We start from the raw sequence: 16,176 nt of genomic DNA, 5'->3' as shown, positions 1-16,176 counted from the left end.
AAATGAAAGTATTTTCTCGCCGAAACTCATTCAGAAAATGCCTATTAAGAAAAGCAATAATATTAATTGTTTCTCAGCTTAGCCGCCATATTATCATCCATACAGTTATTACATCCATAGACGGTCTACGCCCTTAATGATAAATTTTGGCCAAAGTGTTAAAAAACATTAACACAAATCATTTTTTATTATAGGTGCACGTGTGTCTTTAACTTTTATTGACATTCCACTGAACATTATTGAACAAGAACACTTATTTCATAAGCAGCGCAGCTCTTTACTATATTTTGAATTTATAGCCTCATAATGGGCAAACTAATTTTTAACAGCACAGAATAAAAGCACTTAATTCTCTTTATTATTTGTTACACTAAAAAGTATGTTTTTTTGCACGACGTTGTCCACAAACTTATAAAAATAGCTTAGCTATAGAGAAGTTACACCGCAATGCTTAAGTTAATTTGTTTAATTTATTACGTTTGTTAAAGCATTATTAGAATTATATTTATGTATATTATTAGAATCGAGTCAGATTTACAAGCAGGTCTTTTTTTTACAACAATATAGGCTGCTAACAGACAAACAGCATATGGTTCCAAATAGTTTAACTAAAATGCAAATAATCTGGAATAGCTTAGACAGCAAGAAACAAGAAAAAATTCGTGTAAATTTGGTATTTTTTCTCATTTAAGCGCTTTTTGAAATATCTGTTGTTAATCTTCCCTTCTTTATATTAAAAATATTAGTGGTAAGTAAAAAAATTAAGCCAAAGGATAAAAGAACGTGTTCATGGAACTTTAGTTACCAGAATAATTTACAATTAATCCCCCCCCCCCCCCCAAATGCAAAGTCATTCCAAATTAGTTTTTTAAGTCCTAGTTATGCAGTGCAATAATTAAGAAAAACTGATGCTCGTCAAAAAACAGACCATAAATCGTAAATCAGACTTAATCCCATTATTGTTCCATATGTACAAAGGCTATGTACAGTTTAAACTTAAATCCATGCCACATGATGCTATTGAAATGATTGAAATATGTATTAGACTCAACAAGAAGTATAGGCATATATACATACTAATGAGATTTCTTGATGAATTAATAGATCTGCTCTCTCAGTAATATATTTGCCAGCTATTTTAAATAGATATTTACTAACGTGCACGCGCGCATATGATTACAGAGACCCGATATACCGACAGTGTACGCAAGTCTAAAAGTAGAAGGGCAAATGGAAACTATTATTTTTGGTGGATTAATATTCAAATTAAAAATATAATTTTTGTAAATAAACCTTTTTAAATATTTGTAAAACTCGAGAAAAAGTACAAAATCAGACCCTATATTATCCTATCATCAACGCACACAGTTGAAATGGAAATAGGCAAAATTTATATTCATGTGCATAAACAATACTCGCGCGCATTCCACCTATTGGTTCAGCAGTTGGCGAGATCCTTCAGTACAAACAAACAAACAGATAGACTCACAGACACCCTGTTAATTTTATTTAAGGGTTATGCTTTTATACTCCCTTCCTAAGTTTATCAAGCTGCCTAAGATTCCATAAATAGCTAACTTTCTAGCGCTTTGCAATTAAATATATACACATTTTTCAAATAATTTTAAGGATAGATTTAGAAATGAAGAATTATACTCTGCACGGATAATGATTCTTGTATGCAAAATGTTGGTTCTGAAAGAACTTCTGATTACTTATTCGAAGATTTATTTCATAAAAACAAACAAAAAGGACACTTTCCTGAATTAGAAGCGGAGTTGTTTGAAATAAAAATTCATGAAATCAAATATATATAAACAAGGATGATAACATCCATAAGTAGCTAGGCTATGGGCTAGGTAAGGAATGGAAAATAAAAAAAAAACATGTACATATCAATATATAAATTTCTTTTGTAACTTACGAAACAAGTAAGTTGTATATTGGATGCTCTATAGTAAGGTGTATCTTCACCCAAATAGTCCCCAGCATATCTTGAATAACAACCGAGAAAATCACATAGTGTTACTAACTAACGTACGAACAGAAACTATGTACATAGTAGCTTCGATACTAAAAAGATATTATTCTATTGGCCGTACAAGAAAACCAGGATCCCTTGAAGCCCCGCACTGAACAAAATGTTAAACTATGGCAATTCCTCAAAACTTTAAATACTCATGTATAATGTGCATTGAACTTTGACTTGTAGTAATTGATGTCCGTTCAATTCTGCATGTGTATCACATTAGCAAACTTGGCAAGATGATTCCTGTAGAAGTTAGGTATTTTTAGAACATATTGTTATATGATATAATTATCCTATTCATATACATTTTGGAATAATGATTTCTAGGACGACTAGTCACGAGTAAACAAAGTATTTATATAATCAAGTCTTTTAATGCATTGTTACTTATATAATTTTTGTCAATAATCGTTTGTCTGTCTAATTTGTTGATCTTCACTTTTATGGATTTTCTCATTTTTATTTGTTAGTTTTCCTATTATATCATGTGGCGATGTCACAAAAGGGTTTTCTTTTTTAAGTAAGCATTATATAGGTCCTGTGATGGTTTTGGGCTATTTTATTTCCATATTAAAATATTATGATGGTTTTAAGCTATGTTTCTAGCCCTTCGATTACATAGCCTTTAGATGCTAGAGGTGTAGCCGCTAGTTGTCTATAGATTGCATACATGCATATATGCGAAATTGAAGGAACACTGCACATATATAATAATTTGAGGGATGCCATCCCCCCACTGCACTGGACTAATAGATACAAATTTTTGGTTTCTACGCCCCAAACATTGTGATTAGCTTTCAAGCCAGAAAACTAATTCATGCCAATTATATGTATGAGAGATTATTAGTAGCGTAGCTACTATTTAAACAAATTCGTCAGTCTGTACGTCTGTAAATGAGAATTACGAATATGGTCTCATTATGCAGTCTTATAATAATTCGCTTTAACACAATATAACCAGGGGAGGAGGAGACATTAGGCTGTTCATTACACTAGTCCCCAAATTTTTATATAACGTTTTCTTATTCGTTGGCTCAACTACTTTTGGGACTTTTATTGAATTTTGATTGATAGGTACATAAAGTTGAGTGTCCAAACGTTTCAATCCCTAATTGTAATCTACAGAAGAGGAAGTTTTGTGTATCATCATTGGGGACGTACATCAATGTATCGGCCATTGTCTTATCCCTATAGTTCCTTACAATAAACCACACGGTGGCAGAAAACACTCTATTTAATTCTAGACATTTCATTCAAATATGTCACAAGATTATACTCTTATTAATTGACATATTTAAGTTAAATTTTGTTATTATGTTATGGCTGCGCTTCCTCTGCACCTGTGCTTGCTTTGTTTATGATTCAATACAGTATGTATTTGTGTCATGGGATGAAAATAAATTGTGCACTCACAAACAGATAACAATAGTTAGGTCCACAAACAAGTAATTGTGTACTAGGGGGAGGAATACAAGGTGTTCGATTTAAAGAATTTCAAGACACCTTTAAACACAGGGATCTAAAGGGATAAGACATGGCCGATAAATTTATGTACATTCCTAATTATAATGCACAAAATTTCCCCTTCTCTACATTAGTCGTTGAAATGTTTTAACAATGAGTTACCCAATCAAAATTCACTAAAGTCCCCAAAATGGTTAACCAACGAATAAGAAAACCTTATTATAAAACTTTGGGGACTAGTGTAGTAAACAGCCCATTTTAAGAAAACAATGCGCTACAATTGATGATCAAAAACAATAAATGATTGCTTAGATATCCCAGTTTGGGTGTCAGGTATTAATATAGATATATGAAATAACAAAGATTTTAGAACAAAAAAGCTCCTTCAGTTTACCATAATTCGTTGAAGTACCTAACTGAACAAAGTTTTTACTTACACATAATTTATATCCTATAGCTTTCATCAAATAATCATTAATCTTGTACAAGATAAAGATAAGATATTCCCCAAAGCTCTAAATATGAGTAACATGATTACATGATTCAAATCGATTAAAATGACTGTATGATTTGTAATTCTCTGTTATCGGCAAATAATATCTAGTCATAGAAAAAATAGATAAATGGGCAGGTAATTTCCAGTATGGCTTCCAAACCGATTAATATCCGCTAGGATTAGAACCGTTTCTTAACTATACTGAAAAATCATGTATAGCATCGTATTACAAACAATAGTCCACGAATAATAACATAAAATCATAAAATTAATACAAGATATGTTAACCCGAGCCTTCGGCCCCTCGGGGCTAACAGAACTGGTTTAACATCCGCGGAAAACTGTCTATAATACGATGCGATAAATAATTATTTTCCATTCAATAAGTGTTAGTATTCTAAGCTTGCTTTCTAAATTTTTCTATGATAATGTAATGTAGAACAAGGAGACTTAAACGCATCAGAGAACATTGCCGTAATTTTAACTAGATCAGTGTTTCTACATTCTTACATATATTAGCGACAGCAAATAAAAGATAATTTCACACATTATACAAATACTAATTTATTTTCTGTTGTCTTATACCTGTGTTCATTACTGAAAATAATATATTTTTTCTCAGAAGAAAAAGTCGACCATAGAAAGAAAACGAAGTATCGGGTTTAATCGTATTTTTACATTAGCTTTTGATAGGCTATTTTAGGATAGGTTAGGTAAATGTTAATGATTGCCCCGCATGGTTAGGAAATTGGCCCTACCGGGTTAGAGCCCCCCGCAGGGGCCAGAAATAGAAGTAAAGCTAATGTGAAAATACGTCGAAACCCACTACTTCGTTTTCTTTCTGTGATCCAAAGTTTCTTATTGAAACAAAATGTATGGCCTTGCTGCCTCTTATAATTGTAACTTTGTGGTGATACCAATTTAGCAGAAAAGCAGGGAAGCAAGAAAAGGGTAGGAGAGGGGGGTTAGAAAATATTGCAATTATCAAAATAATTATAAATGTTCGAAACTGCATCAAATTTTGATATAAATTTTTATATTTATCATACGAATTTAATTTTAACTTCTTCGTTATTACGACTGATATTGCTTAAAACCATTAATTTATGATACAAGAATGAAACATATACAAAAACTATTCCAGCATGGCTTCGAAAACGATAAATATCCACAAAATTAGAACCGGTTTTCAGCCATACTATAAAATCATGTATAGCATCTTATTAAACACAATTTTCCACGAATATTAGAATAGAAATCATAAAATTAATACCAGTTTTATTAGCCTGAGTCTTCGGTCCACGTGTCTAACAAAACTAGTTTTGAAATTATAAATTTTCATTTTGATATCCGCGGTAAGCTGTTTATAATACGATGCAATAAATAACTAATAAAGTCTTATTAAAAAGAGTAGCATATTAGTAAATTTTTCATATTGATGTGCTTATTAAATCATATCAATTAAAACAAGAGAAAAATACTCAACAAGAAATCTAATTGTTAAAACGCTTAGAACATGGCAAGCCAAAGTATTTGCCACCCTAATTTAAAAGATTTTATTAAAGCTACACAGCACAAACGGAATTACCCTGAATGTGGAATAGCTTTTGATTAATGTTATTTATTATCTGATTAACAATGTTGCTATAATGAAATAGAAATGCAACCAATGGTAATTAAAATATCTTAGACTTTAATTACTTTTCAATCTTACTATTTCTGAAATAATAAAAATCTTATATAAAAGTCATTTTAAACGGCGGGGCTGCCCAATAATTATGGTCTTTTCGTTAGTCCTTCATAACGTGATCACGCAAATAGTAAGACCTATAAAAAGTCCAGGTCAGGTTTTAGTCTATTTAAGGAGACTAAGGTCCCACCAAACTCTAGACATGTCCTCAATAAAACCTCTCGACCCTACCCCCTCGAAAAAAATGGTATCATTATTAATGCAATTTTGCAAGCAAAGTTCCTGTTACTTTTTAGGGCATTCAATTAACATTTTAAGAATTAAGATTCTAATTAACATGAGTTTTATCGCTGTAAATTCAAATGACAATGAGCCCTCTTATCTTTTCATTTTATTTTAATTGCCAAGAAGCTTGTGGTATGCACCATAGAATAATTAGTGCAAGAATAGAACTTTGTATGTTGCTTAGAATATTTAACTTAGAAAAGTGCTTTATATGCTGCATAGAAAAGAACTTAATATGGTGCATAGAATAATTATTATAATAGCACTTTGTATGCTGCATAGAATAATTGTATAAGAATAGTTCTTCACATGCTGTATAGAATAATACGTGTTATAGTGCAAAGAATAATTAGTATAGAAATAGTTCTTGGTATATGCCACATAGAACACTAATTACAAGAAAAGGACTACAAGCATATTCAGAAAATGTAGACATAATATCGATGTCCATTGAATCTTTAAAAATTTGCTTTAAAAATTTCTAAATCGACCAAAATTTATTCTTAATAAATTAATTTATGAAATATCTTCACGTTGAGATATCAAGAATGTCTTAATTAACACGTTACAAACCAAGGAAGAAAAATAGAAAAATCTTTATCACAAAAAGAGATGGTGGGGAAAAAAACACATGAAATAAAAGGGAGAGGGGGGTTTTACGAGGAAGAATCACTTTACCCCCCGCAGAGAGCCCTTTCAACTTAAAACAACATAACAATAGGTTTAGCATAGTCTTACTGCGTTTTCAACCAATTTTATTATACTTTATAACTCTATTCATTTATAAATTATGCCTTTTATACAGAGGAGTGAGAAAAAATAGTTGCATGAATAGTACAGATTTTTTAGGCTTTTTTGAAATAATTGTCCTTTGACGATTGGGTATAATGATAAAAATTTAGCCTTCATTGAATTATTTATCAAAGCCTAAGTACTCAAAAACAAGCACACATTTTCGTAGGAATTAAAAGGGATAAGACAAGATAAATTGATGTACATCCTGGACCTAAATGATGATACACAAAATTTCCCCTACTGTAGATTACAATCAGTGGTTAATACTTTTGGACACTGAACTTGATGTAAAGAAATTGGAAGACTCATTAATCCAGAATGTTTTTAAAAAATACTTTTTAATGTGCTCATTACAAGTGTATGAATGTTTTTTTTCTAGGAAAGGAGTGGACATTGGGCTGTTTATTATACTGGTCACTAAAGTTTTATAATAACGTTTTCTTATTGGTTGGCGTAACAACTTTATTAACTTTTGTAGTATTTTGATTGGTTGATTCTTTAGGGTGAGTGCCCAAAAGTTTTATCCACTAATTGTAATCTACAGAAGACTTAAGTGTGTGTACTTCCTTGGGAATGTACATTAATTTATCGGCCGTTGTCTTACCCATGGTTTTTCTCGCTGTGCACTCATTAACTCATTTTCCACCTAGGGTATTAAGAAAAGGGTGTTTACCCTCTCCTGTATAATATACGGCCCTGATTAAAATCAATATAAACAAGAAACAAGGATGTTTTCATACAAATGTAATGCAAGCCAACAAAACATAAAAAGATTTGGGTCATGGAAAGAAGTAGTGGGTTTCGTCGTATTTTCACTGTAGCTTTTAGTAGGCTATTTTAGGTTAGGTAAAAGTTAATGATGGCCCCGCACGGTTATAGACCCCAGCAGGGGCTAGTAATAAGAGAAAGCTACTTTTTACTCGCAACGATTTTACTTAAAGTAAAGTATTATACTGCCAATAATAAAAAAAATGTAAGAAAAAATAATTGAGTAATGCGTAGATGAAAGTATAATTTCAGAAAAAATTGTCGAACATATGGACAAACAGATATATTCTGGTTATAAAGTAGCTGCGATGCTGTAAAAAAAGTGCTCAGAACATACAAACAAACACCGTATACATTATAATTCATGGTGCTACGGTGTTTGATAGAATTTTAAAACAAGAAAAATAATTTGGTTGAAATAATTTGCATAGATATGAGGTTTTTGTCAGAAGATAGACATATAGTTTTTTTATGTAGCGCATCTACTCTATAAATATCTCTATATGTACGTAACTACGTTCAAATAAAGGAAAGTATTGATTAAGGGTGGCTTAAAATATAGAGGCCTTTAGGGGCACTTGAAGAAAGGGGGAGTTGTTACTCCTCTTCTTTTAATTATAGCCTTTAAAAGAAAAAGTAAAAGAAAACTTTTTGTTGGGATAATAATTTTTTTAGGGATGATCTTTGGAGGGTGAAGGTAACCTCCCTAAAATAGAAATAAACCTTCCCTAGAAGCTTATTAGCAGCTTCTCTATAAATGAGAACCACATCGGTTCATTGATTAGCGAGATCCTTTACTACACACACATACACACACACACAAACACATACACACACAAACACACATAGACATCCTGTTATTTTTTATAAAAGGATTCATTATGTCATTGCTGCGCTACTTTTAAACATAATTATCCTAGTTTTGTTTGAGTGAAGGCTACGCTTCAAGTGTATTCATAGGTTCAATTCATTTTTCAAATTTCATGAGTCAGGGAGGAAGTGTTTATAATGCCTATATGTGACGTCATAGAGGCCTAGCATTGGTCAATTAAATGTATACTAGCCTGTCATTGGTAATTTAGTTTGTGTATTGACCTATCATTGGTCATTTGTATTGTATGACTTAATTTTTTTGTAGGCACTATAAAAAGCTTTATATTTCTATTGCAATGGTAGGTATTGTCAATAAATCAATAAACTTTTTTTTGTTTTGATCTATCTCATTGGTTTCTTTTTTAGGCACTATTAAAAGCTTCGTGAGGGAGGTAAAAGTTAATAATCCATTTAATATATCTATGAGATTGTTTGATGTTAATACAAGTTAGGTTATCCACTTAAGTGTCTTGCTTTTAAAAGGTAAGGCGAAATTTTTGTTTTCTGTAACATAAAGACGACCTTTAAAATATAGAAAAACCAAAAAAATACCATTATAAATCCCTTATTTCTGACTGGATTTGAAGTTAAATTGTTATATGATCCTAATCAATAAAATATATCTCGAACAAAACCTTCGAGAATTTATTTAATTATGGTTAGAAAACAATAAAAAGAATAAAAAAACAAGGATGGAAAGTTTTCATTTGTTAAATGAGCATTGTGACAAATTTTATTTTAACTTCTTTGTTGCAAGGTTGATACTATTATGTCAGGTTCCAGGACAAACGCAGGAGTGACAAACGTCGGAGTTGACAAACGCAGGAGTGTCAAAATATTCAGTTAATTCAGTATTTCTATACAGGTTAGGTAAGATTAAGAAATGAATATACAAATAAGCCCCCCGCAGGGATTAAGCATTTTAAAAACCTATCAGAAGGTTCAACATAGGTTAGGCTTAGTGTCCACTCCGACGTTTGTCATTCCTGCATATGTCAGACGGGCGTTTAACAAAAAAAAAGATTATTAGCTGTGCTAATAAATTTTAAAAACCTACCTTTTCATTGAGTAATGTTTCTATCTGAGATTTGTGTAGTTGATGTTTGACTGACAGTCTCTGGATTGCCTCACGGAGGTAGGTCAAGCATCTGAAATTTTAGAATTTTCTTTATAAGGAGTATTATGGCTCTGGTAGCACTTTAAAATGTTTTCTATGTCTGTGAAGCCCTCTAGCGACACCTTAAAATATTTTTCTATATTAAATGTTTTCTAATCAAATCTGTTTTTTGGTATTTATTTTTACAGACGATTTCTCTTGAGAGGGTTGTGGTACCCTCCCAAAAGATAGTTATAAACCTTCCAAGGATTCATGAGAAACTATATTGTAAAGTAGATCCATATCGGTTCAGCGGTTAGGAATATTCTTCGGTACAGACACACAGAGATCCTGTTACTTTATTATAAGGATTTGAAGAATATATTGAGGACTAAATTTACATCAATTGACCAACTAAGACATCGAAGAGCTCAAGCCTCAAATTAATTTAAAACACAAAGTAACAGTTTAAACATCATTTATTATTCTTTATTTTCATTTGGGTAATTATTTAGTCTGCTGCCCACACACACATACACACACACACGAGCGAACAGACAAATTTAAATTCATTATTTCAATTAATTTTAGCATGTTTTAATTAATTTAGAGCACTGTATTTGAATAGTGTACAGAGAATCAGAATTTAATTTGTTCTTGGACAGCTACACTCTTAAAAATATATTTTTCTTTAAAAAAAAAATTTTTGTTGTTCTTTTAAAAGCATAGTAAATAACCAATGGAAGGCCAGTATACATTTTAATTAACCTATGGTAGGCCAGTAAGGCGTCTTTTTTTACAGGCACTTTAAAAAGCTTCTAATTTTTTAAATAGGAAAATCAATTTTTAAAATAATCATCTGTAATTAAAGTTTCAAATATTGGACTAGTTTTTAAAGTGTAATTTTAAAATCTTTTTTGCAAAAGAAAATAAAAATATTTTTTTTAGCAATAAAGTTATTTTAACAAGTAATACTTGTATATCTACAAGAGTAGATTCGCTTTTATACAAAGCAATTTAATTTGAAAATTTAACTTTTAATAAATTGATAAGCAATTATTAATCAATTTCGAAGGTCGCTGATTTTATAATCTAATTAAACAGTTATACCTTAGAATTAAATTTTTAAACTTAATTTTTTATAAACTTATAAAACATTGCTTCTCTTTATGTATATATACTTTTTTTGTTATTGAATTAATTTAAATAAAAAAGTGTATGTGAAAGAAAGAACCCTGAAAAAAGCCAGAGTTGGGACAATTAAATCAATTTAACATCAATTATGACTATTAACATTTTATCTTATTTGTAATTGAATAATCAAATTATAAACCAGCATACTGCATACATTTCAAAAGATTTTCTATGTAAATTTATATTAGGTAAAATTAAAATTAATACAGAGGGGGAGAGGTCGACCCTCACCCTTAATTTTAAATTATAAAGAAAAAGTTTTCCGAGGCCTTAGACATAATTCTTTGTTAAGGAGTGTAAAATTGGACCAGCGGTTAGCGATATCTTTTGGTTCAGACGCGTAGACAAACACTCAATTACTATTATTTAAAGATAGGTTTAAAATGCTTTTATTGGGAGCAATCGTCTTTGATGGAAGTTTTAACCAATCAATAATATGTTTTTTATGTTTTTATTCATTGTTTTAAAAATTGTTTTGGTTTAGACTCATAAAGCATAAAATGATTTAAATTCAAATTTCTTTCATATTGGATTTGATGAGGAGCAAGCTTTTTTTACTTACACCTTACAAAGAGATAAAATATATAACAGTAAAACTTTTTATTGCTTATACATATGTTAAATTTCAATTTTTTAAATGTTCTTAAAATTTGTACTTTAATCATATTGCAAAATTTCATTTTTTATACCTGTTTTGAAAGCGTAGCTACTCTTTAACTTGAATATATGCGAGTTTTGATCAATGATACTTTAAAGGATAGCGACAACGAATGAAATAAACTATTTTTAGTATGGCATCCAAACAGACTAATATCCGCTGGATTTAACCAGTTCTCAACCATCAAAATTTTCTACGAATATTAAAATAGAAATCATAAAATTAATTCCTTTTTTGTTAGCCAGTTTAGATCTTATAATTTTTCATTTTGATAGCCGCAGAAAGCTGTCTACAATAACTTCCGATTGTGCTGCTTATAAACAAACACATCCTTGTTATCCAAAAGCTACTGAAGCCTTTACTATATGCAAAACAATGTGCTTTTAGTGCCCATCAAAAAACATGAAAAGATAAAATTTAGTTTTAATTTTCAACATGATTGTACATATTTCTCATTGTAAAATTGTAAAACTATTTGTCATGACGGGTTTATGGTAAGTGCTAACTATGCCAATCCATTGTTTTACCCCCAAATAACATTCAGAACAAATTAGTGTGTAAAGAGTCAGGGATCTACAGGGATAAGACAATGGCCGATTAATTGATGTACTACCCCAATGATTATACATAAAATAACCCCTTCTGTGGATTAAGATTAGTGGTTAAAACGATTTTATACTCAACTTAATGAATCAACCAATCATAATTCTCTAAAGTCCCTAACGAATAAGAAAACGTTATCATAAAACTTTGGAGACTAGTGTTATAAACAGTCCAATGTCCCCTGCCTCCCTGGTAAAGAGTGGCTGTCAATGTTGATATATTTAAAAACAGGGCTCAGCACAAGGAAAATAGAGTATTTATTATTATGTAAATATGTAGGTAGTCATAATGCAATATGAATTAGGTTATGTCGACATTTAGTCACCCATGACCAGTCTTTATTTAATCCCTGATAGTCGACATAAAAAGGGTCAATTTTGTCAATTTTATGTCAGCGATGACCTCTTTTTAATACATTCGACATTCTCCATTGAAATTTCCATCATAATAGTTTTGACATTGGCAGCCGCAACCTCCCGCGCAAATTGGTAACCTGCAGTACCCTTTAAATAGACAGCTGCTGAGCCCAGATTTAGAGTAGTTTAAACTTATACGGATTGTTTCATGAAAGAAATCATTATATGTAAGTGATCCCCATTCTTAGATGTTCAGTGAAAAACTCAACATTTTTCTAGGTAATTTATTTTTAATTAAATCAATGTTATACGCTTGTGGTTCATGCATTTGTTATTGTTCGTTTGGCTGAATGTCTTATTTGTTTTCATGGACGTTGTCATCCTTGTTTTGTCTTGTATACCTAAGAAATAACTCCTTATCAGACAAATAACTATTCGCAATAAGAGTAAATTTGTTTTTTTTTACCCTTTTTAAAAAGACTTGAGACAACAAATAAATTAGATTTTTCAAATCAAATTTAAATTTTAGGTAACAAATATATTAAAATTGATTTTACATTTCGTGTTTTAGAATTCTATATATCTTTGTTCTCATAATCATCCGTACTATTCTATAGTAAATAAATTTAACTTGAAGGAAAAAAAAAGATTGCGTCGGGTTATAGACAGTTATCCACGGATAAAAATTGATAAGTTGTAGAATTGATTGATTTCTTATTTGTTGGCCCATAGTGGCCGACTCTACAAAATAAGGATTATTTGTATAATTTTATATTCTAATTTGTGAAAATACGATACATGTTTATTCAGTATGGCTCAAAACGGTTTAATCCAGCGGAGAGAAATCGGAATCAGACCCATACTTGAAAATATTTGATGCGTACTACGGTACTATAGAGATATGAAAGGAGACGTAATTATAGGTTTAGTCATATCTTACAAAGGAAACATTAAAATAAAGAAACCAGAGAGACACACGAATTATTATATAAAAGCTTTTCTATATTAAGCAACCGACCGTTCGCTTTCGACGGATAGCACTTGTTTGAATCATACTATCGAATTCAAACTGTACAATCATTACAAGTCCTACAATAACAGACTTGTTAATTTATTGTGCTATTAAGAGGAAAATATGTATTTAATATTCGTTTGATCAATAATATGATATGTTGAACTTTTTATTGTATGATTTTATGGTTGTTGTCATCCTTGTTGTAACAGGAAGACCTCAAATTTTATTTGATTAATGCCATTTTTATGTCTGAGGGAAATCAACAAATTTTAACCAAAAAAATATAAATAAGATTTTCCAAATTCAAATTGACATTGAGATTTAAAGTCCCCCAAAAATTACTTTTTGCTTTATTAAAAGGTCTATTGTGTTAATAGGAAGCGCGGCAATATAAAGATATCAGAAGCAGAATGTACATCCGCAATGATGATACAAAAAATTACCCCTTCTGTAGTTTACAATTAGTAGTTAAAATAAACCAACCAATTAAAATTCAATAAAAATCCTCAGGTTTTTAAGCCGAAGAATAAGAAAATTGTATTATTAGTCTGTGAGGACTGATATAATAAAACCCAATGTCCCCTCCCTGCCTGCGTACAGACATGTTATGGCTATAAAGTAGCTGCGCCACATAAAAAAAAACATTTTAATTTTGACTTAAATATCCTGGACTATATTTAGTGCCGCCAAAATGATGGTTTAAGAATGATATAGTCAGACAAAACTAAAGTAGGAGAAACAAAGGGAAAAGGAGTAAGTGGCCTTAATAGCATACGCGACAAAACACAGTTGCCAACTATAGCTTTTAAAACTTTTTTTTCTAAATTAGGTTTAATGATAGACAATGATTTGGACGTTTTAGGTTATTCTTTAGTGTTATTATATACTTGGATCTAACGGGATAAGACAATGGCCGATAACTTAATGTACATTTCCTTAATTATGAGACACAAAACAATCCTTTCTGTAGATTAAAATCAGTGGTTGAAAGTGTTAAATCACTTAACTTAATAAACCAACCAATAAAAATTTAGTAATACTTCCCAAAGTTGTTAAGCCAACGAATAAGAAAACGGATTTGTAAAACTTTGGAGACTAGTGTAATAAACAGCCCATTGCCCCCTCTCTATCTCTGGATCAAATAGGATAGACATTTTATAAATAAGACATTTAGAAACATAAACATAAAGTTTAAAAGTAAATTTTTGTCATCACCTACATCCTACGGCCTAACATAATTAAATTTTAGATTCAAAATTGTGGTAACCCTGAAGACAATGGTGTCCTGTGAAAAATGTGAGAGTTTACCCCGTGATTATTTGTGTATGTGACATGAAAATTGTTCCCAATTGTGACATCATATGTCCTTCTTAATTTATCGGCTGTTATACTCCAGGAAGGAAGGGGAAAATGGGCTCTTTATTACACTAGTTCCCAAAGTTTTATAATAATGTTGAAATTGAGAATCATTATTTATCTCAGCTTTCCGCGGATAATAAAATGAAAAATAATAAGATTAAAATCAGTTTCGTCAAAGGAGACGAAGGCCAAACTATTTTAATATTCATGGAAAATTGTCTGTAACACGATGCTATACATAGTTTTTTAGTATGGCTAAGAATCGGTTCTAATCCAGGGGATATTAATCGGTTTCGATGCCATATGGTAAGTTTGCTTCCTTGTTAAATAGTAAGATTAGTCTATAGAGTTCGAGTCTCGTCATACTAAGGAAAACAAAATTTTATTAGGTTATTAACAAAGTTCTTAAAATCAAATAGTTGGTTGTTTTGGGGCTATAGAGCTGTGTGCATTAAAAGATTATTGAGTATTATAGCAAAACTAGACTTTATAAAAATGAGCAGCGCTGCAATTCTTCAAAATATAAAGTCTGCCTGTCTGTCTTTGAAAATTAGATACTTATGATATACGTAATATACTTTTTTCTATAATTGTTGTCTAATCAGTAAATGCATTGAATGGCTACATTAGATTTTACTGTCCTTTTTTTCTAAAACTATTCATTCTTGCGTTGATTGGGTTACATATGAACAAACTTGTCCCTGCTAACAATATATTTGCATGTTATTAACACAAAATATGTAATTCTATTTTATAAGTTTACAACTAGTAACTTAATGGATGTAGAATATACGTGGATATTATGACAGGGGAAAAATTATCGCCAATTAAGCTTGCTAACATAGAACTCAATTGGTCATTTCATTCATCCAGTACGAGAGAAGGGGATGGTGTGAAAAGTGCAGGAAGGGGGAGTATCGTTAGTTTAGTCCGTTGCTTGTTTCACTTTACTAGAGAACATGAAAATCTGGTGTAAGATCCAAGTAATAATAAATCCATTGGTAAAGTATAATAATACTTTAAATATTGTGTGTGAGAATCTTTATTTCAAGTTTAGCACAAGATACATTTCCTAATAATAAATCTATACTATTCCGAGTCTGTTTGTTCATTAAGATATCTGTTTTTACAACAGATCTATAGTTTAGATGTATATACAGAAAATTACCTGCCCCCCTCATCTAAGGACCTTTTTCGTCTGCTAGCCAATTGTTTTCAGCTACTTGATTATGTTTATATTTTTGACACTGTTGATTGATTTTTAAAAAACTCAATTGAGAGTCGGCACAAGTGAAATGGGGACATACAGTTATTTAACCCCTCTTCCTCTAGTGTTTTACTCTAATGTTTTTACTCTTGGGTAGGTTACTACTGACATGGGATAGACTTTGCCACTTAATATTATTTACGTTTTGTGTTCATTTTCCTAATTTAAATATTATTATATTGAACAAAGTTGATTAAGAATGATTCATTAATAATAAATCTAAAAATC

General features: G+C 30.7%; 1 protein-coding gene across 1 annotated transcript in view; it reads right to left on the bottom strand.

The window, feature by feature from the left end:
- Nox (NADPH oxidase) overlaps nucleotides 1-16,176 on the bottom strand; it is a 196,024-nt gene that overhangs the window by 89,672 nt on the left and 90,176 nt on the right. Inside the window, exon 3 of the mRNA XM_080157021.1 lies at nucleotides 9,458-9,548. Within this exon, the coding sequence (XP_080013147.1) occupies nucleotides 9,458-9,548 (91 nt within the window). The remainder of the gene's footprint in view (nucleotides 1-9,457; nucleotides 9,549-16,176) is intronic.

Source organism: Acartia tonsa, chromosome 4, assembly GCF_053477335.1.
Source record: "Acartia tonsa isolate MP-2025a chromosome 4, ASM5347733v1, whole genome shotgun sequence".
Lineage (NCBI taxonomy): Eukaryota > Metazoa > Arthropoda > Copepoda > Calanoida > Acartiidae > Acartia > Acartia tonsa.
This window is presented reverse-complemented; position numbering and strand designations above follow the sequence as displayed.